We start from the raw sequence: 25,902 nt of genomic DNA, 5'->3' as shown, positions 1-25,902 counted from the left end.
ACATACTTTTGAAAGGACTACCTAAAGGTATTCACCTGCAGGGCATTGAAAAAGCCACACTGAAATTACAGGAATAACAGCATGTACTGGGAATGGGGAATGCTGGCTTTTTATCAGCAGTGAATTGGCTGTGCTGCTGTGCTGGAGCAGTATTCTGAAGTGAGCCAACTGCAGATCATCTTTTGCAAATACTTTTTGCTTTCTAACTATATCATGCTTTGTTACCGTCTGACACCTGGGCTTCAGTCATTTTTCAGCAGTCAGTCTGGCAGAAGTTTTTATTTCCCTTCTTCCTTTCTGTGTGTGCTGTGGCCTGTTTGGATTATTTGAGCATAGTACAGTGAGCCGCAGAGCTTGTGTCTCAGTCTTCTAGTGTTATTGCTTGTGGCCTATGTCATAGAACCAGTAGGCTGGAAAAGACCTTTAAGATCATCAAGTCAAACCATTCCCCCAGCACTGCCAAGTCCACCACTAAACCATGTCATCGAGGGCCTCCATCTACACGGTTTCTGAACACTTCCAGGGACAGTGATTCCACCACTGCCCTGGGAAGCCTGTTCTAATGCCTGACCACCCTTTTGGGGAAGAATTTGTTCCTAATATCCAGCCTAAACCTTCCCTGTCACAGCTTGAGGCAGTTTCCTCTTGTCCCCTCACTTGTTCCAAGCCCTTCACTGGCTCTGTTGCCCTTTTCTGGACCTGCTCCAGCACCTCAATGTCTCTTGTAGTGAGGGGCCCAGGACTGAACACAGGTTTTGAGGTGCGGCTTCATCAGTGCCTAGTACAGGGGGATGATCATTGCCCCAGTCCTGCGGGCCACGCTATTACTGATACAGGCTAGGATGCTGTTGGCCTTCTTGGCTACCTGGGCACAAGCTGGGTTTATATTCAGCAGCCATCAGTCAGCACCCCCAGGTCCTTTTCTGCTGGTCACTCAGAAAAGACTGAATGATTTCTTACAGCTCAGACGCATACTGCGCTCTGAGCCCTGACTGTTAAGTACTGTCGGTGCGAAGCGGTCTTAGCCATAGCCGCAGGGAACTCGGCTCGCTGCGCCAGAGCCTAGGGGCGAGAGGGTGCCGTTCTGACGGGTGGCAGCGAATGCCCAGCTCAGTGGGGTCCGGGCGGCTGTGCAGGGGCTGGGGAGTGACGGCAGATCCGATCCCCGCACCCCAGGGCCCTGCTACTGGTGCCCCCCCGGGGCTGTCGGGACCGGGGCGCTGCAGGGCACGGTGCAGCTGACGCGGCTGTTCCTGCCCGGCCCTCGCCCACCCCGTCCCTGCTGCGGGAGGCGGGCGCGGCCCGGTGAGTCAGCGCCGAGACGCGGGGCTGGCGGAGGGGCGCCGGGGCGGGCAGGACCCGCCCGGCCCTTTAAAACCCCGCCCGGGCCGCTGCGGGCCGCAGCCGCCGCCGGAGCCGTCGCTAGAGCCGCGCTGCTCACCCCGGCCAGGTGAGCCCGACGTCCCCGCAGCGCGGAACGGAGCGGAGCGGGGGGAGGCAGCAGCAGCCCCGCGGGGCCGGGCCGGGGCTGCGGGCGGGCGGCGGGAGCGGAGCGGGCGCGGGGCGGTGGCTGGGTGCGGCCGCTGCCCTCCCGCGACCCGCGCTCTTCTTCTCTTCCTTCTCGTCCTCCGGCGCTGCGCGCCCGTTAGTTACTGCTCTGTGCTCGGCTTCACGTCGGAACGGGGGCCTCTAAGGGCGGGGCTGCCCTCGGGAAGTTTCATGCGCCCGCAGCACCTCTGGGTGTGGCGGCAGCGCTCAGGGGAAGAGGAACCGCTCCCAAAGTCGGTCAAACTGCCCCACATACTCTTCTCCTCGGGCGGAGGCGCACGGAGGCTCAGCTGAGTTAGCGATGGTGGCGTACGTTCACTTTTCAGCCCGGAGCCTCGAAGCGACGCGGCTGTTCCGCGCCGGGCGGTGAAAGCAGGGTTCGCCCGGCTGCGGGCCCCGTGTGTCGGGCTCGGGCTGGGACTACGGCCCCTGCCCTCCTCCCCGGGTGCGGCCGCTGGCAATGGTCCAGCCGCTGGCACGGGCACAAGAGAAGCCCTTGGGCAGGCAGATGTTCCGGGTAGGCAGTGATCCCGAGTCTGGCCTTCGATCGCACCCGCGGCGTGTCAGGGAGCCCTGTGCGGTTCCTCGCTCTCAGAGCCGGGCTTGGCAGGGCGCGGCTGATCCCACCCTGCCGCGTCTGTGAGCAGGATTGCTGAGATCTTGCCGCTGCCTTGTGAGTCAGCCTGGACACCACTTCCCCCTCCTTGAGCAAGGGGAGACAGGGCAAAGGAATGTGGCCGTGTACTTCAGCTGGAAGAAAAGTAAAATGATTTCAGATAGTCATGCAGAAGTGGGTGGTGTTCTTACAGATGTCAGCTTTAATTCTGATTGATGCTAGTTGTTCTTATGTTCGCATTCAAACACCATATCCATTCAGAGATGCGCAGAATCCAACATACAGGTCAAGAGTGAAGGGATCTTTTGGAACCTCTGTGCCTTGAGTGATCCATCCGTAGATGTGCTTGCCTTCTGTTGGTGGAGCTACTTGTCATAAGTAGCCGTTGTGAGTATAGTTTCCGTTAGCTCATGTATCAAATAGTTTGCCTTGATAAAGTGGTTGTCCTGTAAAGTCCCAGAAGTGAGAATAACTTGAATAAGGAGAAATAAAAGTCCTTCATTTTGTATGTGTGTAACATCTTCCTGGAACGGAACATCCCAGGCTATTAGCAGAGTCTGGAAGAGAACAGTTAAAGTGTCTTTGTGGTACAAAGGGGGTTGAAATCCTTTCCTTTAGAATTGATGTTTTCTCCAAATGGTGGCTTTCAGTGTTCTGCTGAACCTTGTCCCAGGTGATCTGGGGAGATATGGTATGTGCAGTTGGTTAGCACTGTATGTAAGTGCATGATTTTGAGTCATTATTCCATGTACAGCAGATACTGCACATCTTCCTCACTCTCCCTCCTTTCCTCTGTTGGACCATGCCCTAGTTTTTGGAGACCTGACATAAACAGCCTCCAAGTGAAAGAGTTTCCATTCTCTCATTCCGGGGATGCCGTTTCCTTGGCTCAGATGTCTGGGAACACCCATTGTTCAATCTCTGTCTATGAACATATAATAAGTGCTGCTTAAAATGCTAACTCTGCTTATTGAGCACTGTTATTGCTTGTGCATACCTGACACTTTTTGGATGGCTCACATGGGTGTTTTCTGCTTTAATGTGTGGGAGCTGCCTCTGGGAGCTGAGATATGGGACTGGTTTTAAACACACGCTTTTGTCACCAAACAGTTATGGATATAAGGTACTGAATATAGACTAGGCCCAGTGTAACAACAGGTTTACAAATCGGTAATTAATTACTGTGGGGGTCAAGTTCAAAACAGATGCTGTTTCTTTTAGTAGAGCAGCATTATGGTTTACGTCATGTGGATTTAGGAGGAAAACTGCTTGTAGAAACTTGCCTTAGGGTATTGAAGTATTAGTTTACACCTGGAAGGTAGAGATTGATTCCTTTTCCAGTTTATGGAAGAACAAGTTAGTGCAAGTATTTCCTGTTTGCATGTTCAGACCTTCCCAGAACTTGTCAAAACTACATCAGATAAAATCAGTCCCTCAGAGAACAGCGAGAGTCTGTTCTCAGACATGAATGCCTTACAAAGCAGGGTGTGACAAGAGATGGATTTGTTCTCCCAGGAAAGATCTTTCTCTGCAAAGCTTCTTGCAAAACCTCTCATTATTTTACTTTTGCCAGCTTGCTGCTGATGGCTGGTTGGTTGCTATAAGCCTTGTTGTGTGCTGATGATATGAACCTCCCAGTTCCAGCTCAAGTGAGGGTGTGATAGTTCTGTTCATGGACTCTGTTCAAGTTTTTTGTTCCACCAAGCCTGATCCAGTGTTGGTTTTAATTGATTTAGAAGCAGGAGTGTTGCAAAAAGCTGATCCATGGTTGTTTTGTGAAAGATTATGCTGCAGTTGCTTTGCTTCAGTTTTCACTGGTGTTTTTCAGATCTTTCCGACAAGCAAGACTACAGGACTTGAGTTGCTCATCTTTGTACTGGTTGTAATGCTGTCAGAGTACAAAGGTTTCATTGTTAAGTACTTCATTTTATTAAGAGTAAACATTAAGGATTTCATGACTCAGTAATACATCATCCCCTTCTAACCAGCATGGTTAATAGTGCCAGTAGCAGATGGCAGCCTGTTACAATTCTGTAGCCAGTCTTTAAAGGGCTGGGCTGGATTTTTGCTCAAAAAATTAATCTCAAATAAATTGATGCATGAATTAATTTCATTCTTATTTTTCTGATTCCCTGGGATCTTACTTTTCCCTTGAAGTAAAGTTACTTCTGTTACATATGCCCAGGTTGCTTCAGAAGATGAAAGGTTTTCTTTCTGTATCCTAAGTGAGGAAAGGTGTGATTACAGCAGTTAGACTACAAAAGCCATCTAATTGTGTTTCTGCATGTTATTCTCATAACACTTGCTATACCTGCTAAAAGTAAGGATTTCTCTGCTTTCTGTCTACAGGTACAGTACGTTTATGGGAGCGAAAACAAAAAATAAACACTTGTTCTATAGTTTTAACCAGATCCCCATGATTAAGAAACTGCTTCAAATTTTGTGCTGGCTCTCTGAGCTGTTGGTTTCAGACTAATCATGGGGTGGAGAGGAGTTTGGTTTGCCTGGGAAATGTGCCTCAGTGGCTTGTACTGCTTGCCTGGGAGAGGCCCAGCACCAGCAGAACAGAGACTGATGGAGAATAAAAGAAGAATCGTGACAACCAGTTGCAAGGCCATGCCCAGGCCTGGCTGCGCAGTTGCTGGGGGTTGGCTCGCAGAGTGTGGGAGCTGGACTTGGGGAAACAGTGACAGCAGTGAAACCAGTGCAGTTTTGGTTCCAGGCTCAGTTGCAATCGGTGCAATGTCAGTGGCCTTGAGGTGTTGCTGTCTTTTCTTTCCTACCTCTCATCAAGCCAACACTTCATTTTTGGATAATGCTCTCCACAGCTTGATTATGGAGTTCCTGAGAAACAAGGGTTAACTTCCAACAGGCAAAATAATACTTGCTCCAGGTACGAACATGAGTGACTAGAAGGGAATGTAAGTGTCAATGTCTGCCCTTTCAGTAGAGGAATTTGAGAGTAGAGTTTTGGGAATGTATCAGGCCTCTTAAATATTGCCTCTGGCTTACAACATTTGGAAAAAAATCCTACTTAGTTAAGAGAGCCTTCCAATAAAGGAGTAACACAGCTCTGCCAAACTTCCCTGGCCAGAAACCAGAGATGAAAAAAGGCAGTGCCTTGTAACATAAGCATATTCCATCAGTGTTCATTTCTGCAGTGCGTATAGTCTGTCTCAGGGTTGGGGTTTTCCCTATTTTTCATTCTATATGTTAGCAAGATGTTGTTATGCAGGTTCTAGCAATGGATCAATAATCACAGAATGGTTTGGATTGGAAAGGACCTAAAGGTCCAGTTCCAACCCCCTGCCATAGGTAGGGACACCTTCCACTAGACCAGGTTGCTCAAAGCCCTGTCCAGCCTGGATTATTGATAATGGGTGATGTTGATTATCTTGGCTCAGTGGCTCTTACTTTTGGAGCTATCATTTTAAGAGAGTCCTTGTTACCTAGTATCTGACAGCCTTCTTACTAACTGGTGTTTGTAGCTTGTCTTGTGATCCTTAACTAATGGGGAGCCACTACAAAACCATATGCTATTAGAGGCATTTGTTGCCTGTGTCCAGGATTAAACAGCATTATGACTTTATACAGTGTCTGCATTAATATAAACAGTTCCATTGTATTCTATGAGTACTTGAAGAATCAAGCATCTGATTTAAATGCTACTACTTTTTGCTGCATTTTGGCTTTGAGGTTGACCAGGATATAATGTTTCTGCAGTTTTCCTGGTGGTGAGTTTTAAGCTTGGTTGATTTTGTTTCTAAGGTAGAGATTCTCCACTTCCTAAGTTTAAGTATTTAAAATGCAGAAGAAATGCATTTTTAAGGCTTAAAGGTAACTTTTTATTGTACAATGGAATTAAGACCTCTCACTGTTGAATTTATTACTGGTGGCGTGGCTTGGAAACTCTTAAATCTGCTTCCTTGCTTGGGATTAGCAGGTTCGTTGGAGAGTGTCACTTTCAGTGCTGCAGCCTTTCAGGACTGTGTAACACGTTGATGGAGTTATAAATACATTTACAAGTCTATTTGTTTTATTTCTTTTTTCTCCAGCATTCTTTCAAGATGTCTACTGTCCATGAAATTTTAAGCAAGCTCAGCCTTGAAGGAGATGTAAGTATTACTATCTAAGCAAGAAGAGTTTGGTTTACCTAACCGGCACATCTTGTTTCTTTTGCAAGACTCTCTACCAACAGATGTACTGAGCCATACAATTTACAAGATTCCACACACCTCTTCTGCATAAACTGGCATTAACCCAGAACCTAGTCAGCAGTGATCAGTTTTCAGCCACAAAGCAGCCATAAACCATAGGACAATTATTTGAGGTGACTAGCAAATTACAGGTCTTCAAACTGGCCAGCAGCATGAGCAGTGTTCCTGTGCTGGGCTGTATGAGAGAAATCACAGGACAGACTGAATGGCTAGTTCAAATCGATGGTCTCTCCTTCTTCCAAAGGAATAAGTGAGTTAAGGATGATGAGATGGAAATGTGTTTGGGTTTGCTGACATCTTTTGAGTTTTCATCCCTTGTCCGCCCTGTCTCCCCTCCCCATGAAAATGGGGGAATGGAGAACAGTACTTAATAGAATGAAAATGTTTGGTGTCTTACAGTTGCCACCAAAACTAAACTGCTTCTTGAAAAAACTTATTTTCTCAAACTACTTGTCTCAATTTTTGTTTTGAAAAGTGTGAAGATTCTTGGTTTTGATGGTGTGTTTTCCACCGCATCAGAACTTGCTTCATATTTTTATTGAAATACCAGAAAGCTACACTGGTTTCTTCTGTTGCAACATTAGGTGGTGGGATTCCCAGTGTAGTGTCAGGATATCGTATCATGAATTTGTTATCCTGTGATTGTCATTGAAGAGGAAGTGAATCCTATCCACGCGTTATTTCATCATGTTGCTTATAAACCTGCCGTACTTTTAAATTCTATAGCCAGGAACTCCAGATCTGAGGTCAGTACGAGCAAACTTTTTTCCTATTTTTGAACTTGTTGCGAAACAAATTATGCCATATGATGTTTGTGCAAGAGCTCTTGCAAAGAAGTGGCTAATGCACTGTAGGTAAGTAGCAAAGCTGATTTTGTACTGCAAAAGCAGTCAGCCCGTCAGATTTCTTGGCCATGTTTGTTTCAATGGAGAATTACTGGAATATTATTTGAGGTATCTGTTCTCAAGGGCAGAAATTTTTCTTCCATGGTGCTTCTGAGTAGTTGCACAAGTCAAATTGGAATACTGCTGCATTGTCATCAGAAATCCTGCCATACAGTGTAAGAAATATCAGGGGGCTGGTTTGTTCTGTAGATCCTAAGGTGGAAGCCAGAATCACATAGTAGCTATGCTGCATAAAGGATATGCTCAGTTCCCCCAAGCAATGATTCAGCAGGTTCAGTGTTGTTAAACGCAGTACTTCAACCACACATTTACAGAATGGTTGCAGCTGAACCTAAGCCCCGTCTTGTGCAATAAGGAATTCTTGTGTTGTGCATCAATGATGTCGTGATTGATTTGTTTCAAGATGAAACTGGAAAATCAGTTGGAAAAACTCTCGTCTGAAAACATGGTACCAGTACTGTGCGTTTCCTCTGCCACAGGACAGAGGAAAAGCTGGCTCTCAAATTGCAAATATGCTGTGTGTTTTATCAAGAGTGCAGGATCATCTCACAGTAAAACACTCTGTCCAGATGACTCGGAAAATACATGGAGCTTTGGATGGGTGGGAGGAGAGGTACCCAACTCTGCTTAGCTCACCAGGTGACTTGCTTCAGCTAATTGAGAGTGCTAGTTAATTAGATAATGTGCCACATGATTGTGTCTACTAATGGGCTTCAGTTTAGTAGTCTTCCAGGCACACAGATTTCTCCTAGGTGACACTGCACATCTCCAGTTCCTGTTGCTGCTAGCAATTTGATCTGCTAACAGGAAAGGCTGTGTTTTGTGGTATGGCTGAGGGCCAAACTGGGACCATTTTTCTAGATTGAGCCCATGGTAAGAGGCAAAAGAAGGAATGATTCAGTTTATTGGTGCTTTTTTGACTTCTCCTCTCCACAGCATAACACACACTGTCTCAAGAGGAGACAGTGGTTGCTGTTGGAGGAATCTGTTCGGGACAGTGAGACCTCAGTAGCATAGAGTCAAACGTAGTTAAAAAAATATGGAATTTTTTTAGTTAAAATTTTTCCTCTTTGTAGCAGTTTGCATGGAAAAAGATCCTCCAGGGATATTAAGATAGCTTAGGTCTTTCATGAACCTGACTTTGTGTTGGAGTTAAGGACTGAAACAAAAGTTTCCAGGGATCTCTAACAGGAAAGCTTAACTGTTAGTGCACTTATGAAACAGCTCTGGCAATTTCAGTGTTGGTCACTATGCCTTCCTGCCAGAGGTTAGGTCTCCAGTAAATTCTGACTTACTCATTGCTAATTTTCCATCTCCCTCTACTATATTTAAATTCTACCCTATAATCCAAAGTAAAGTGTTGGCTTCAAATCTGAAACACTTAAACAGTCTTTCAGTTAGCTTACTGTAGTCCATTTCCTTTAGATCCAGCCAGAAAACTCTTAGAAGCTTGAGGTTTAGTGAATAAACTTGGAATGTGTTAGGGTTATATACATAAAATAGATGTATATTTTCTTTGTTGTAAGCATGGCTGTGAGTGTATTTCAGAACAATACACATCAGCAGAACAGAGTTCAGTGGATCCTGGAAGAATTCCATTTTGATGTAACCCAGTGGTAGTTCTTGAACTTAAATATGTGTCTAAATAGCAGTTAACCAAGAGGCACATGTTTCATTACCTGCAGTGAGGAGAGGGTTACATGATTTAACTTTGAGGTGGTTCTTCTTCTTCCAGCATTCTCTCCCACCAAGTGCCTATGCCACAGTTAAGGCCCACTCAAATTTTGATGCTGACCGGGATGCTGCAGCCTTGGAAACAGCCATCAAGACCAAAGGTGAGGAATGTAGGCTGTGGCTTTGATTCTGCTTGTAAGGTAGAATACTGGCTCGGGGAGGGGGAAAATTAAATTAGAAAAGAAAAAGGTGCAATGTCTCCCGAGCAACATTTCAATATCCTTACTGGAGGATACCTATTTTAGGAGGTGTTGGATCTTTCAGACCTCACAGATGAAATCTTGACTGAGTTAGATTTTGAGCTCTGTAAACACATGCTTTAAGCATACTTTTGAAGTTTATAGCCAGGAGTTGTTGAGCTTATCACTGATGAAAATGTCTGCTTTCTTCTCTTGATCCATCAGTACTTCAAATTCTGCTACTTCTCTGACACTGAGAATGAAGTGTCAGCTTCTGTGGCAGATTTGGGACCAAGTTCTGAATAATGGATTTCTACTGGATTATTGGATTTGGCATTTTTTCTTCCTTTCAGCTCTCCAGACAGCTGCATAGGGGTGGTTTGAACATTTTTCTCCCAGTTTTTGAACTAAATACTTACGTATCTTGTATTAATTTGGGTCTGAGAAAGACCTAGAAACAATGGTATCTAGTTTCTGAAATGATTTTGCAGTATTTCAGAAGCAGGGCAATGTGAGAGCCCTCTGCTTCTCTGAACCAGGCTCTCAGGTAGGCTTCCATCCCTTTATATCAGTGCCAGGATCCATCACTTCCACTGACTGGTAGGAAGCCATAGGGGAGCAGGGCAGAGATGCAGCTGCACATTAAAACCTGGAATACTGAAACAATTAGGAGTACCTGAAGTATGAACTACAACTCTGGAGTAATTCCTTGGTGGTATTCCCAGGGCAGTGATCCTCTGTCCTAGTCCTGCTCTGGAACAAACGAAAGGTGTGCCGTGCTTCCCAGACTTCCTTCAGGCCAGAGAAGCAAGGCTGGGTGTAGCTGGAACTGCCAAGTCTTTTGCCTACATGTCAGGAGAGGGAGAAATTTAACAGCCAAATGGTTTCTCATAAGGAAGAAATGCAGTCTTCCATCGGTGCCAACAAAGCACATGTTTGACTTGCTATGAAATGTGAAACGTTGCCCCTCCCGAACTCTTCCTTTCACAAGATTTCTTAATTTAACTGGAGAAATCCCTTGTCTGCTCATCACCATAGGTTCAGTTCTGATTTTGAATCATCATATGATTTGCTTTTATTGTCAAAAATCCTCTTGCAAGAGAGAAGTAAATGTCATCGTGTTTGGCAGAAGATGCTTTGTATGTATGTCGAGTTTTGTCTAGGCTTAATAATCTTTTACAGCTCTGATTACAGGACAAATCCAAATGTGTCAAATAGACCTTCAGACTTTCAGGGCAGGTACAAACTTACACATTTGAACACTCAAGTTAATTAATGCAAAAGGAAGTTGCAGTATCATAGGCAGTAGAATTGCTTTTCCAGTCAGGAAAGCCAAGGTCATGTTGGGTTTTTCCTTTCTTCCAGCAAAGACAAGAGTTTGCTGAGTTTGATTTTAAGAGACATGGAAACATTTTGTTAGATGATTCCCAACTCTCCGAACAAATAATAGGGAAACCTTTTAATGGACCTGCCTGTCTGTGGGATTGAGCTTCTCTCTATTAGCTCGTTCTATGGGAGCTTTTTTGGAAAGGTGGTTTTAGAAGGGAGAATCTCTTTATGGTTTTAATACTGAGTCCATACCATAAAGACCTTCTCAAAGGAAGTATTCCTGGGGGAAATAAAGAATCAGTGTTAGAATCCTTCTTCCAGGTGCTGTTTCCTTGGAATTCAAATGCTTCGTTACAGGATATTTTGATCTGGTAATACAGAAAATCTATTAAAATATGAACTCTCTAAAGTACATGTGGGTTTTGAAAAGTTAGCATCTAATGAATTCTCCAGTTGTTTCTTGGTAATGCAGACTCCCTGAGGCAGAGTCCTGAATCTCTGTTTTGGTGATGGCATATGAAATGGGTGAAACTTTTTACTGGCTAAACAACAGCTGCGTATTTGTTTCGAGGCAAAGATCTGGAGTATAGTGTCTGACTCTTCTGCTCTATGTAATATCTAAATAGTCTAATATTCATTCACATTCTGCAGATTGATTCCTCAGAGGTCAGACATCTGTTATATACTGTGGGATCTGTGGGAAATACTGTGATGTGTTTACTGGGACTTAGATCTGTTTGCAGAAACTATACTGCACAAATACATTGCCCAGCCAGTTGGGCTTTGTGTGGAGTTGAGTTAAATGCAGGGGGTATATATGTATATCCAACAGTCTAGCCAGGCTGTTCACACACATGTGCAAAAGTGGCTCTAGATGGTACAAAACAAGTTTGTAGTTAGCAGTAGTTCAAACTAGAGTCTGCCTAATGCAGGTAACTCATTGCAGTTCTGGTTTGTTCCTTTTGTAATAAATGTCATTGCTATGCCTGTTTCATTTTTATGCTATTTAGTGGTTCCGTGGTGACTTCATCTAGTGCCTTAGTGTGTCCTTTGTAAATGTTGGCTTTCTGCTGTATAGGATAAGAGGCTGCTTTATTTCTGTATAATGCTTCATTGTGCCCTGTGTATAGATTAGCTCAAGTATAGCAGCCTAAATAGAAGAAATTAACTAGAAGAGTACTAACAGAGCATGTGTTAGGTTTCCTTTTAATTCTTTGTAGGAAAGAAGACTGCTGAAGTGTCTCTTTTCTGTCTCAGAGTTATTCCCTAGCATTGAGACTTTGTGTGGCTCAAATAATTTGTTAAATAATTCTGTTGTCAGACTAGGTTATGAATAGTTTGTTACTTGCAACTTAAACTGCAGCCTTTTATTGAGGTCTCATGGTGTACTATTTTACTCCATGACTGGCAGAGTTCAAACACAGGTTTGTTGTAAGAAATTGCTTAGAAATATGTCTATAATAAATTGATTATACCCAGAAATTGGTAAAACAGTGACAAGGTGTAAAGATTGATTTTATTGTTTATGTAGTGTATCCAACATGATACCTGTACCTTTTAACAGAGTTTTTAATGTTATGAAGTGAAAGTTCAGAGGAAATCTGGTGGCATGCTGCTAGCAGAGGATAGTGCCTGAAACCCCCCAAACTGCATCAGCCACATATTCAGAGTATTAATAGTATCAGTAAAGAAATATCTCATTGCAACATGGGTTGGGTTTGGTGGAATCTCACTGAGCAAAACACAGCTGAAACCATTTTTGTCTAATTTTTTCCCTTTGACTCCACTGGGATCTGGGGCTTATCCAAGGAAAATAAGACACTGCAGATCATGAGCTCAGTCAGATAGTCCTAGGACTGTGTTGGCACCAGATGCACAATGGCATTGAGGTCTCACAAGGGCTAATTGCATACATCTCCCACTAATAATTTGAGGTGAGCTACAATTCCATTTTTTCCATACACACATGTAGATTATTGATGTCTGGAGTACCTAGATGCTGTTAGGACAGAAATAGCTTTTGGTATTTTGTCTTTGAAGACGAAGTGTAAGAGAAGAGACTTCTAATAAATCAGCTGAATAAATGCATGCCAGCTCTTGCAAAATGAAAGTATGTTAGCTCTGCTCCCACCTTGAAAGCAAAGTGACTGTCCATATCGGATGCTTTGTTCAGAACAGTGCTGGTGCTGTTGTTTAGGCCCATGGAGATTCAAGTACAGTGTCTTTAAACCAAAACAAGTGGCAACTCTAATTGATCGCTTTGGCCATGTTCATTTCCTCTTCTTTTGCTGACTGAGCCATAGAACTGTGATCTTACCAGAGCAGCAGGTTGACTCTTTTAGAATTTTCCTGTATTTAAAAATAAAAATAAAAAAAAAAAAAAAAGGAGAGCCACAACATCGAATTTCTCTTTGCCCATTGATAGAAAGGCACTGATAAAATCTGTCCAGCCAGAATCAATTTAGAAATGAACTTCTGTTTTGCTGCCCTGAAACTTCCAGAGATTTTAGTGAACAGCAAAGACTGTATAAGCTGCTCTCCTGCTCCACCCCAGCTCAGCAGATGTGAGTCAGCATCCTGTCCATGCAGGGTGATTCCCAAGTGTGAAGTGCAAGTACACACAAAGCATATGAATAAGAAACTTGGACACAGTCATTTGCGGTCTTCTATCTTTTCACAATTGTGGTAAAACTTGAAAATGTAATTTGTCTTTTTTGAATACCAAGAATGGTTTAAATTCAGAATTTCTTAAAAAGCTCAAGACACTGGCTTATGCTGTGGCTCTGCAGTGGCTGAAAGGCCCAGGGTGTGTGTGTGTGTGTGTGTGTGTGTGTGTGTGTGTGTGTCTGTTTCTGGCCTGGGGAATTCATTTTCTTTTATAAAATGGAAACACTTTAAAATGTGCAGGAGTAGGTTATGGCCAAAATGTGCAGTCAGCCTGTTTTCAACCCCAAATTTGTAACTAAGACATATGGGGCCTTTTGACTTCTGCAGGCCAGAAGAATGTGAATGCAGAGCAGTGATTTAGGTCTGCTTCAGCATGAGCTAAGGGCATGAGGCTATCAAGTGCAATATTGCTTTGTGAAAAAAACATGAAGAGGGTTTCAGAGAACATACTACTATAAAGAGCAGGGTAAAGTGACATCTTCTCTAACTCTGTCATATGTCTTTGTAGGTGTGGATGAGGTCACCATCATCAACATCCTGACAAACCGCAGCAATGAGCAAAGGCAGGATATTGCTTTTGCCTATCAGAGGAGAACCAAAAAGGTAACAAAATATGAAGAAATACCAAGTGTTCCATATTCATCTTGTGGCAGCTAGGTTTTTTTCAGGGCCTGCATGTTTCACCGTTAACTAGGTGCAAACTGGAGATGAGTATTATTTGGTATATTTCTTTTTGCTGAAATTAAGGGATCGTTTACTTTGTCCATGCTGCCACAGTTTAGGACTGGTTGGACTTCCAGATTTATTGAGTGTGCACAACTGGGACTGAAGTCTGACTGAAATACCACCACCAGAAGTCAGGATGGGTGACATAGCCAGCCACAGGATTCCCTAGTGAAATATGTAACAGCAGCAAAAAGCCATTGATATGAAATGCCTCAGTTTGAAGGAAAACTTGAAAGGGGGATGACTTAGGGGATAGAATTTCCTGTTTGACTGCTTTGTTGCTGTTAAGACAACTCAGCATAAGGAAGTATTCTGTTTCTATTCACAGAGCTAGCTTAAATAAGGAAAAATTGCAGTTAGCTGTACTACAAACTGCAGATGTGGAACAAAGTGAGTTGAAGCATCGATAGGTACTCTCCTGTCATAAATACCTTGGGTACTGAGAGAGATGGAGAGAAATCTGTAAAACATGTAGAGTTCTGAATGAGTCTCTTGCTATCTGGAAGGCAAGAGCTGTTCTCTTGACTTCTGAAGCATTGAGAAACTTACTATAATTGAAGTTTTGTGCCCATGAAAAAGAGGAAATTCATGTAGAGTTAGGATTGTGATGAATGTATCTGTTTCAGGTTTTCCAGACCCCAAATGATAGTCCTCCAATAGCAGCCCAGAGTGCTCATCTGAACCCAAATGTAAATCTAGAGTTAAATTTGGGAATGTCACCAACTTTTATGCGCTGCTGATAGAGGCACATGCAGAAGCATGCACAGGTTGGACACATGCATGTGTGCACACGTCTGCACCCGGTGGTCACAGCCTGCGATCACTGGGTATGTTGTGCACAGGAGTGTTCCCTGGTAGTGACATGTATCACTTAAAGCTTTGCTAAAGGTTTTGCATGACCACACAAATGCACAGTCAACAAAATCTGCAGCTTTTCATCATCTGTTTCTGTCTCACCTTTTTCCTTGCTGCAACCCAAGAGCAAACTGAATTTATAGTTTATCAAGTGCCAAAGAATAAAACAGTCTGTAGAAACAATGGAATTTGCAGTGGAAACCACCTAGTGAAAAACAAGTGAACAGCAGGACAGGAGGAAGTGAGATATGAGAAGACATGTAGGTATAACTGCATGGTTTTCTTTGGCAGCAGGTTGTGCAGGTTTCTTTGGTGATGTGCTGTATTGTACAGGGCTGCTCGGTTTGTGCCTTGCAGGATTTCATAGTGGATCATTACAGTTCTTAAAAGTCACAGATCTACCTCTGTGTTCATTGCTTTGAGCTGAGCTGTGTCTAATGGAAACCATCTTGAGGAAGGGGATTTTATCTATGCAGTTGTTCCCCATCACTAGCCTTAATGGAGCTACCAGTGAATACTGGGGCTGCAAGAACTTCTCTCAGCTATTTGGAACTCATGGCATTGTCCTGAAATTTATTAGAGGCATAGGGTCTTTGGTGTTTCAGCTGGTGACTGAAGAACCTGTTTTCACACAAATAAATGATGTCTCCAAAGCTGAGTTATTGTATTAAAATGTTTCTTAGACTAAAACAACTAGATGCCCCAAACCCCCATTTATTATCCTGATCAATCCATACAGTAGGTGCACACAGTATTAGCATATGTTAATTAGTGTTCTGGATTAAAATAGATGACTGGAAAGGGAACTAAGTGCCTTGGCTCCTTGCCACCCTGGTACCAACTTCTCTGAGGTCAGTTTCTGTACCTCCTTTTCACCTGCCCATCAAGTTCACACATTGAAATGTAGCAATTCCCTTCTATAGATTTAAATTCAGTTTAGGGAATAAATTCATGGCTGTGAACCCCAGACTTGATCCCAGGGGTTTCAGCTTTGTAACTACACCACAACGAAGCTGATAATTAGCTGTATTGAAGTTGCATCTGAAACCCATAAAAGAGGGCATGCCTCTGACTTCATTTGCTACAAATCTGCAGGCATCCTGTGAAGTGAACATACCTGCTCATTTCACTCTCTAGGATTGACTGGCAATTACCAGTAGAGACTTTGACTACGCTCTTCTGGTAGCTTCCTTGAAGACGGGGATAATTTTTCTGTGCTTATGGGCAGTATTTTCTCTTCAGCTGCTTGGGAACTGGGCCTATACAGTGGAATAACTGTGTGGTCAGTTTTCCGATGTCTCAGCTAGTAAAGGGCTGGGATAATCGGAAAAACACAAATGATACAGTGCTACTGGGAAAACTATGGGAGTGTGGTGGAGGAACACTGACCACAGGGAATCGGATGGGATCAGTCTTGTGGTTGTTAGCTCCAACAAAGTGTCAGTGCTTCAGGACTGGAGTGGAGCTGTTCTGCTGTGTCTGCACCATGCTTCCCAGTACTTTGTCAGCCACCAGTGGATTTTGTCTTTTTTACAAAGGATGAGAAAAAATTCCTTTGCCCTAATTTCTTTCTTAGGCTTTCACAAAAGAAAAGCTCTTTATGTTCTTTTTCCTTGTCAGTTGGGTAAGAAACAGTGTTGCAGGCTTGGAGACTTCAAGCACTGCAGGCTGAATTCTCTGGAGATCAGAAGTGAGCTTTAAAGTTTTTCTTCCACCATCCCTCCCTTTTTTACAGGAACTTTCTGCAGCGCTCAAGTCTGCTCTGTCAGGTCATTTGGAGGCAGTGATCTTGGGCTTGCTGAAGACACCAGCTCAGTATGATGCCTCTGAATTGAAAGCTTCCATGAAGGTAAATGAGCTTCGAAATTTAAGTATGTGTTAATTCGAGAATGAGTAGGGACTTCATAGCCAAGACCAGTTTTCTAACATATCCATTATTTAAGCTTTTTATAAGTGCTATAGCTTAAGTATCCAGCTACAAGGCATCCAAAATGAGACAAATTCTGAAGCTGTGTGATTTTTAAACTGTGAATTTCCTCTCCCTAAGGAAAAAACCAAAATTCATCAGGTCAGGAATAACTGACAAGACTGTTCTGGCTGGTTGCTGCTTTGCTGACTGCTCTTAAAAACCGTAAATACAGGTTCAGAGCACAAAAAGGTCATTAGGAGAGCAGCTGTTAGCTGGAGCCATTAAATCCTCTGCTAACATTTTTAAGCTTAAACACTAGTTTCCATTTACTGGGTCATATCACTGATCTTGAAAGAACATCCTGTACTAGACCTGCCTCTGTGTAGAACAGGAGGAGAAGGAGGATAGGCATCAAAAGCAGATTTTAGAGAAACAGCACAGCAGTGACTCGCTGTCTTCAGTCTCCTACAACCACAGGCAAGTGTGAAAGAGATTGTGTTGAGTTTAGAAATGTCTACTCTGCAGGCCACCGAAAGACAGCTTTGAGAGGTGCACGTGCCAGGGCATTTGCCTGTCTTGGCAAACTAAAGTTTGGGTATTTGGATTGACAGTCATCAGTTAAATTCTGAATGTTCTTGATCAGTTTTGGTTTTGTTTTTTTTTTTAGTTTAGTTTTGGGGTTTGTTTTGTTTTGTTTTTAATAATTAAAACCCAACTATTAAAATATGCCTGAAATCCAGACCACCACAAAAAAACAATGAATTGATTTCTCCAGACTAAGAAAAAAAACAAGCAAGCAATGAAATCCACCCCCCAAAAGAAAGCAAAACAAAAAACAACACCCCAACAAAACTTAAATCCCCAAATCCAAAAATTTAGCCCAGTATGGAGCTGGTAACTCTTCAATTCTGGGCCAAATATCTTCTTTGAGTAATCAGATGCTGCCCTCTTGTGGTTTAAGTAGAGGATAGCTGTCATTTGCTGTCTCTTGGTTTGGGGATTTTTTGTTGTTTTAATGTCTTACATCTGACGCGTTTTATTTGGGATGACCATAGATACTTGATACATACAGCAACATAAGCTATGACATGGGAATCAGAGTTAGATAAAGGAAGGTTGATATTGAGGAGTTAATTATGTTTCTTATGAAATACTTTAGTATTTGGAAAATCTTTAAAAAGATTCCAGATACTTTCCAAGATGATGTTTTTTCACATAATTGTCTCCATTTTCTGCATGTGAAGGACTGCAGCATTGGAAGTTTTCCCAAGATGTTATTCAGCAGACTCCTTTTGGAGTCCCAAGCAAACCACGCCAATATTTGTACATTCATTTTGTAACACCTGTATTGCTTTTCAAACAGTAGTAATGCAGCTTAGTTCAAAGTACTGATTCTTCATTGACATTGATCACAAAAGTGGCTTTGAAATACTTCTCAAATTGTTCCATTTGTTCAAGAAAACATAAAATCTGAGTATCATACTGAATGTATTTTTATTTCTTAATATAGCTAGTCGTAATGCTGTTTCATCTGTGTTTTTGCATTGTGCAATACGTGGAAAATAGGGACAATTCAAGAGGGGATATTTATTAGCTAGAAATACAGAACATGCTTAAATCTTTGCTGATTTGGAGACAAGGCCATGGCTAATGATGATGTCATCGCTGGAATAGGATTTGTTTTCTTTCCACTGAGAGCACAGGAAGAAATCACACTTGGGCTGTGCTAAGTAGATCTCAGCCAGTTACTCTGGTGGGGAAGACACTGAGTGTTACAGACACAACAAATGCACATTGCCCAGAGAGAATACCTACAGGATTTCAAAGTATTTTCAAAGTATTTGGCAGCTACAAATGTTCCATCTGGGGTTTCTCGTGTGCAGTTAGCAAAAAATATCCCTGAGTGGTTGTGAAACTGTTAGGCTCGGAGAAAAGAGATGTCTGTAAAATACTTTTAACCATTCAAGTACTCCTATTCATTTCTAGCACTTAACTGAATCATGTATGTGTTGCAGGGCCTGGGAACTGATGAAGACACACTCATCGAAATCATCTGCTCAAGAACAAATCAGGAACTTAGTGAAATTATCAGAGTGTACAGGGAAAGTAAGTTTACTTTGAAAGGTTCAGTGGTCTATGTTATCTCACTAAGTTACTCGGATAAGTTTCTCTCGATGTGAATGTGATTATTAGAATCACACAACATCTCTGGTTCTCTGGCAGTTGGACATAAGAGACAATTTTCTACTGAGGTCCTGGATATCTGTGTGTTTTATTTAGTTTTATCTTGTTGCTTGATAGCAAACGTTTACTGCTAACAAGTTGTGTCTAAAGGAGTTTTTTGCAAGCTACATGCATTTTGTGCATAGCGACAGAATTAATGGATTTAGATTTATGGATTCTAGGCTGAATAACGTAATAAGAACTTGAATTTGAAACCTATACTGAAGCATGCTTGTAAGTTTATTTGGTAGACCTGCCAGAAAAGGCATGAAATAAAACTTCATAAAAGCATATATTCTGTTTTTCAACTTTTCTAAAGCATGTTATCTGATTGAGGCTATAATTCTTAATTGGTTACAAGTAGATATATGATTTTTCATTTAATATTCCTTATATTTTTGTATTGGTCATTCTGGTTGAGTTTACCACCATTCAGTAGTGCAGATGTCCACTGCCTGTTTATTTCCCTGGGCTTCAGAGCTGAGCTTCACCAGAAATAGATGGAAATGTAGAAGATCGCTGCTTGCTAATGCTTCATAATTGTCAAGCAGTTATGGAGGTGCTGGCTGAGTCAAAAAGGACAAGCCAAGCCAATGCAATCTTAATGGCTGGTATTAGAAAAAAATATGTAGCAGCAAAGAGAATGTTGCTGCTATAAATAAGGTTGCTGTTGAAAAAGAAAATGTGATTTTGTAGCAATACAGAGTATGATCACTTGGAAAGCAATTAAAATGTTTAGACACCAGACCAGAGTCTCACACAGCATTCCTTTGGTTTGTTGTAACAGCTTTTGTCTTTTGCATAAAACTTGTAATTGCAGTTGTCCAGTCATAAATTCAGGAGTTTGACATTTATTTAGCAAACAAGCAAATGTTGACTGGTCTCTAAGAATGATCTAACAGGATATTGGGCTTAAAATAATATCCCCTTCTTCTTAATAGTCTCAGGCTTTCCTGTTATCCTTCAATGACTTCAATGGCATGGGAACTTTCAGCAGTGTTGGTTTTGTGCTATGCAGGCATGCCTTTGCATTGTCTTCCACATGTGACTTAGATTGTAGCTGTTTATGTGCATAAAATACAGTAAAGAAGTGTTTGTAGGACACCATTTGTTTTCATTTTGTTTGTTTACTTTCTAGTGTACAAGACAGAACTGGAAAAGGACATTATATCAGACACATCTGGTGACTTCCGCAAGCTAATGGTTGCCCTGGCTAAGGTAGGTCTCTTCATATTTTTCCACTTTTCCTAATGGTAGCCGACTGATGGCTGCCAGCAGAACAATTGGATTTGATTAACTTTCCGATTTCCTTGTGTATTCACTGTTTTTTGGGGAAAAAATATTCAGACGTTGAAGGACAAAGTATTGTGGCATTCATAGCAGCAGCATAATGGGATGGAGCATACTGTTACTCATTTAGCAAATTCAGATTCAAAAAATCAAACAGAAAAGAATGTGTACATAGCAAACTGCTTACTGCCTATTAAACCTCTTCTAAATACTGCTATCCTTGTCTGAAGGGCAAGAGGTGTGAAGATAACTCTGTCATTGATTATGAACTGATTGACCAGGATGCTAGGGTAAGTGCTGGTAATGACCATTCAATTTCTAAAGTTAATATGTAGCTTTTGAGGACACTGAAAGTAAAAACAGTGTGGGAGTGAGAAGCATTTATAAAAGTAGTTGTGTGTTTTTCAGATTGTCTTGCACAGTAATGTTTGTATGCTATCAAGATATCAGCCACTTGCAACCCTGACACCTTCAGTTACCAGTTTTCACAGGCTACTGACTTGCTAGTACCTATACAGACACTTGCTGTATAGGCATATTGAGCATGTTGAGAGAGAGCCTTAACAAAAGAAACGTATACACTGTGAGGACAGATTGCAACCAAGTAATTGTGTAAGATTGAGAGACGTATCATTGAACGTAGTGGCTGCAGATGTTTTTTATTACATCTGTATCTGTCAAGAGCAGTACTGCTGAGGTAAACAGATCTAAATACAGAGTAAAGCTCCGTAGACAGAGGTAAATGCAAAGTCATTAGTCTTAGTTTCAGATCAAATCCATTGATCTTATCCTGGTGATCTACTCAACCGTATGTCCTTTTGTGTTTCTCCCACTGAAACAGTTCTAATAGTGCTTGTTTCCAATAGGGAATTGTATAAATTTGCAGTGGCTTGTTGTGGAACTCCTGATATCCATAATTTGCTTTTCATTCTAACCACAGGAGCTCTATGATGCTGGTGTGAAGAGAAAGGGAACTGATGTGCCCAAGTGGATCAACATTATGACTGAAAGAAGTGTCCCCCACCTGCAGAAAGGTACTGTTCAAGGGAGAGATTATTTTTTTTCTCTATAAAAGAAAGTTATATTTTGTCCTAGATAAGGTTGAAATGAGTGTGAGGAGCACACCTAAAACACAGTAGATCTCATAAGCCTTAATTCATGTCCAAGCTGTTAATTTTTTTTCAAAACACATTTCTGTGGAAGTGTTAATGTCGCAGTTTGTGTAGAGCTCTTATTTACACAGGTGTAACAATGCTCAATTATATGTCATGAACACTGAGAACAAAAATGTGACAGATCTAGAAAACATGGTTTCAGGAGACCTTGGGAAGTCCTTTAGCTTTTTCCTGTGGCCTAGGGTAGCTTCACTGTATCGTGTTTTTAAATCTGTCAGTGAAGACTCTCAAAAGCAGCTCTGATATTGCTGTATAAGAATGTCGTGGTTATGCAACTCCCCCGGCTTGAGATAAGAAGTTTAGTAACTAAGGTATAACACAAATCACCACTGCTACCACCAATGATAATAATGATAAGGGAAATAACAAGGGAAGAGAATACAACACCTCACCACCAGCCAACCAATAACTCACTCCCCCCCCCCCCCCCCCGCCCGCCCAAGCACCAACCGATACCTCCTCCAACCCTGCAGTCTCCCAGTCCTTCCAGCTAACTCTCGGTTGCATCCTGGGCATGACGTGCTGTGGTATGGAATACCTCTTCGGCTAGCTTGGGTCAGGTGTCCTGTCTCTGCTTCCTCCTGGCTTCCCCTCCTCCCTGGCAGAGCATGAGGCTCACAAAGTCCTTGGCCAAACCAAAACATCATTGTTATCAGCTCTGTTCCCAAGCCAAAAGTCAAAACACTGCACTGCACCAGCTACCAAGAAGGAGAAAAATGACTGCTACTGCTGAAACCAGGACAAAGAAGCCCATGGAAAAGCCATTTGAAGACTATTCAGGGCCTAAATGTTGTTTTGAAACAACAACATTTTGCTGTTTCAAAAATACTAGTACAGGATTAAGATGGTGTTGTACCATATTATGGAGGTGTTCAAGGAAAACAGGCTATAGCACGGGAACTTAACTGTCAGCTGCCAAACTTGAGGCTGTACTTCAGATAAAGGTCTCAGAAGGACTTGGACAGATAGTTTTTAATCACGTCTCTACAATGCTGTCTCTGGTTTTGATTTGGGTGGTTACTTATACCAGTTCTTTGTCTGGTGTTGATTTCACCTGTTTTCTTTCTTGTCATAGTGTTTGAGAGGTACAAGAGCTACAGCCCATATGATATGTTGGAGAGCATCAAGAAGGAGGTTAAGGGAGACTTGGAGAATGCCTTCCTTAATCTTGGTGAGTTACCCTGACGTAAAGACTAGCTTTAGATAGGATCTTTTCAGTGCTTTTGCAGTGTGTGTATTGTGATAAGGATAGGGCCCAGCTTCCTCCGTGTTGTTGGATGAGAAATAAACTGGACATGCTGACATTATTGGATCCACTAGTATATTTTAGGACATTACAGGTATTCAGAAGTAGTGTATTTTTGCACTCTGCAAAATACAAATCTAGCTTTCCAGATGAAAATACAAATACCTGTGTCTTCTGATCTGTTGTTAGTTCCATTTTTGTCTGATACGGACGTGTAATGTTTCCCCAAACAAATTAAAAGGTTGAAACTGTGGCTGGCGCATCAAGTATTCAATACAGACAGAGGCTGGAGAGAGAATTGTGTGTGTGTGTGTGTGTGTGTGTGTGTGTGTGTGTGTGTGTGTGAGAGAGAGAGAGAGAGAGAGAGAGAAGATGGGTGGTGAAGAATGCTAGAGGCTATTATTTTATTGACTGATTTGACACTGAATTGTTTGAAATGGGGAGGCAGAGTATAAGGCTGGTACTGTGGCATGAGATGATGACTAGGATGTCACCAGTTTAAGAGGAAAATTCCAGTTCAGACTAAGGGTGAACTGAGAGCTCTGTAATGCAAATGGAGAATAAACAGAGCTCAGCCTTCTTATGGATTAGCATACAGGGAGTGTTTTCAGAAAAGAGGTGGCTTATAGAAATGGAAGAATGAATTGTGTGTGTGGAGGAGAGCTAAGCATTCTGAAATGATACTAGTCATGAAGAGAAATACTTTCTCAGATTGTAAGCATTTGTGGCTCTATGACAAGCTTGGCCAAACAACTTATAAGTAACAGCTCAGGTAAAAACAATATCTTTACGTTCCCTGCTGGAGAAGCTTTTGCTGAAAAACTTATTTTGAGTACTTATGTCTTTCAAAATGGCTCCAAGATTCTGCTACTCTGTGTATGGGCAGGATATTTAACTATTCTTATCTCCCTCTTCAGTCCAGTGCATTCAGAACAAGCAGCTGTACTTTGCAGACAGACTGTATGATTCCATGAAGGTAGGGAGGACTGTTCTTTCTTTCTACTAATCTTATTTTTCTTACATTGTTTCATTGAATTTTGATTCCTTGGGCACTTCTATTCATATGATCTGACTGGCATGTGAATAAATTAACAATGAGTTGGATTTGTTCAAAAGCATTAACAGTTACAAGCTTAGACTATCTATTCATATGCACATGGTATAGGGAAGTATAGGAAGGGATCTCATAATAATGCCCTATATTAGATCATTTGATTGTAATTAGCAAAGGTACACATCTTTTGCAGGTAACCAAGAACTGATAGCTGAGAAAGCTGTTTACTGAAGTGCCCAAATAAGACTCTATATTTGCCTCAAAACATTTTCTCAAGAAAAGGGTGGAAAGAGAAAATGCCTGGTGGCGGGCATTGGGCAATACCAGGAGGATGTCCTGGTGAACCAGAACTGCTGCTTACAGTCTTAAGTAACTAGATTTGTGACTGGAAGTTGGTCAAACACTGCTAATGAGAAAGGTATGCTCATGCTTCAATTCCTGTTTCAGAATGGTGACCTTAGAAAATTTAAGTCATTGCATCTTTTATGCTACAACTCAGTTGTCTGTAGTTGTCTTACCCCTACGTACAGTGGCCTTTCGTGCATTTCAGCTATTACATCTCTAAATGATTGTCTGCTTGTAGGGCAAGGGAACCCGTGACAAGGTTCTGATCAGGATTATGGTCTCCCGCTGTGAGGTTGACATGCTGAAAATTAAGAGTGAATTCAAGAGGAAATACGGAAAATCTCTCTATTATTTCATCCAGGTAAGTTTTTTCAGCTTTTGTTTTATATCAGTTGTATGGACCTTTGCAGCAGTCCTCACTGGATTCATTGTACCGTTAGAATTCATGGGAGGTGTTGTAGAGGCTGTAGTGAGAGCATTAAGTTGTTATCCATGCTATCCAGTCTACAGCTGGTACAACTCCTGTCCAGCCACCAGACAGGATAGGCTTTGTGCCTACGTGTGAGGAAGGAAAATTCTGTTCACCTGTCCTACCTTCAGACCCAAAGAAAATCAAAACCAGAATTGCTCTGTGATTGCTGAATGAAAATAGAGCATCCAAATTGCTGCTCCCTTTCTTTCATTTCAATGCCCAAGGAGTAGGCTTTTTAGCTGGAGTGATTTTTGTTCATTTCTGTAATAGGGCAGGAGCTATAAGAGCTAAGTTTTATTAACTTGGGGCATAGGTAAAGATTTTGTCCATCTCTTTAAAAACTAGTCCTTTCCCCACCCTCACATGAATCCTTGTATATTCAACTTCACAAATTGAGTCAAAATCATAAGCCAGAATCGTTTCCTGAAGATGTCAATTTTAGATTATAAACAGATTTTCAGAATCGTGAACTTGATGTATGATTTTTGTAATTGTGAGTGAGAAGGAGCAGACTCAAGTCCTTCAGCTTTCCTGTGTTGTGTTACTTTTTTCATACCAAAATTTCTCTCCCTTCTTGGCCTTGCATTTGGATTGCAAGAATGATGAACAATTTTAATTCACACATAAATCAAACTCAATCTAGATAGTCTCCTCCAGCCTGATACAGCTTCCACTGCAAAACTGGTCTGTCCCACAGGCTTGGAATACAATGCATATACTTTCATACTTTGTGACCATTTCCTCATCTGTATTTTGTACTCTTTCTTCCGCTGCTTTACAGCAAGACACAAAAGGAGATTATCAGAGGGCACTGCTGAACCTGTGTGGTGGAGAGGACTGAAAACTGTGATGGAAGATTCCCAGTTCCAGAGACATGCCTTTTTTTTGATCTTCATTTTACTGTAATCGTAAAGACAATGACTTGCCTAGCTAACTGTGACTTGCGTTTGTATCTGCACCAACCCCTGCTGTAGTATGCTTGCCGGTGCTATGAGCGCTTCCCCCAGCCGCAGTGCTCTGCTTGGCTCTGCCAAGGGTCCTAACAGCGTGCAGCCAAGCTAACCTTCCACAGATAAACGAGGTTACAAGCGCTTGTGAAAGACTCTGCCGCTCTGTGCGATGTTTCTAATAAAACATAAATAAAACTGGAGTTTGACTTTAATAATACAGGTGTCTTTCACACATTTAATTTGAAAACCGTGTGAATTGATGTGTATTTCGCCTTCACCGTTCATTTTATGTGTTGTTTTTTTTCCTCCCAGTGTTCACTACTTGTGGGTGAAGCCTCAAAGCCCTTCCCCCATTTAATGATTCAGAGCAGAAGCAAGACCATTCTCTTGATTCATTTTTTTTTTTCTCACTAAAACCTGAGCCCACCTTTCTCTGTCTGTGTGCGAGGGGAGAAGAGTTTT

General features: G+C 42.1%; 1 protein-coding gene across 1 annotated transcript; it reads left to right on the top strand.

The window, feature by feature from the left end:
* Window positions 1–1,321: 1,321 nt before the first annotated feature.
* On the top strand, window positions 1,322–25,655 carry ANXA2 (annexin A2). The gene is made up of 13 exons (XM_057399246.1): window positions 1,322–1,450; window positions 6,220–6,279; window positions 9,022–9,121; window positions 13,704–13,798; window positions 16,512–16,625; window positions 18,701–18,791; window positions 20,047–20,126; window positions 20,429–20,488; window positions 21,139–21,232; window positions 22,449–22,544; window positions 23,537–23,595; window positions 24,257–24,379; window positions 25,272–25,655. Exons 2-13 carry the CDS (start codon window positions 6,232–6,234, stop codon window positions 25,329–25,331), a joined length of 1,020 nt encoding a protein of 339 aa, XP_057255229.1. The 5' UTR covers window positions 1,322–1,450; window positions 6,220–6,231; the 3' UTR covers window positions 25,332–25,655.
* Window positions 25,656–25,902: the final 247 nt, after the last annotated feature.

The sequence above is a fragment of the Pezoporus wallicus genome, unplaced genomic scaffold (assembly GCF_028554395.1).
Source record: "Pezoporus wallicus isolate ANWC-B61680 ecotype Strahan unplaced genomic scaffold, APGP_CSIRO_Pwel_v1 contig_3952, whole genome shotgun sequence".
Classification (NCBI taxonomy): domain Eukaryota; kingdom Metazoa; phylum Chordata; class Aves; order Psittaciformes; family Psittacidae; genus Pezoporus; species Pezoporus wallicus.
Note: the sequence above shows the minus strand (reverse complement) of the source record. Positions and strands in the feature narration are given on the sequence as shown.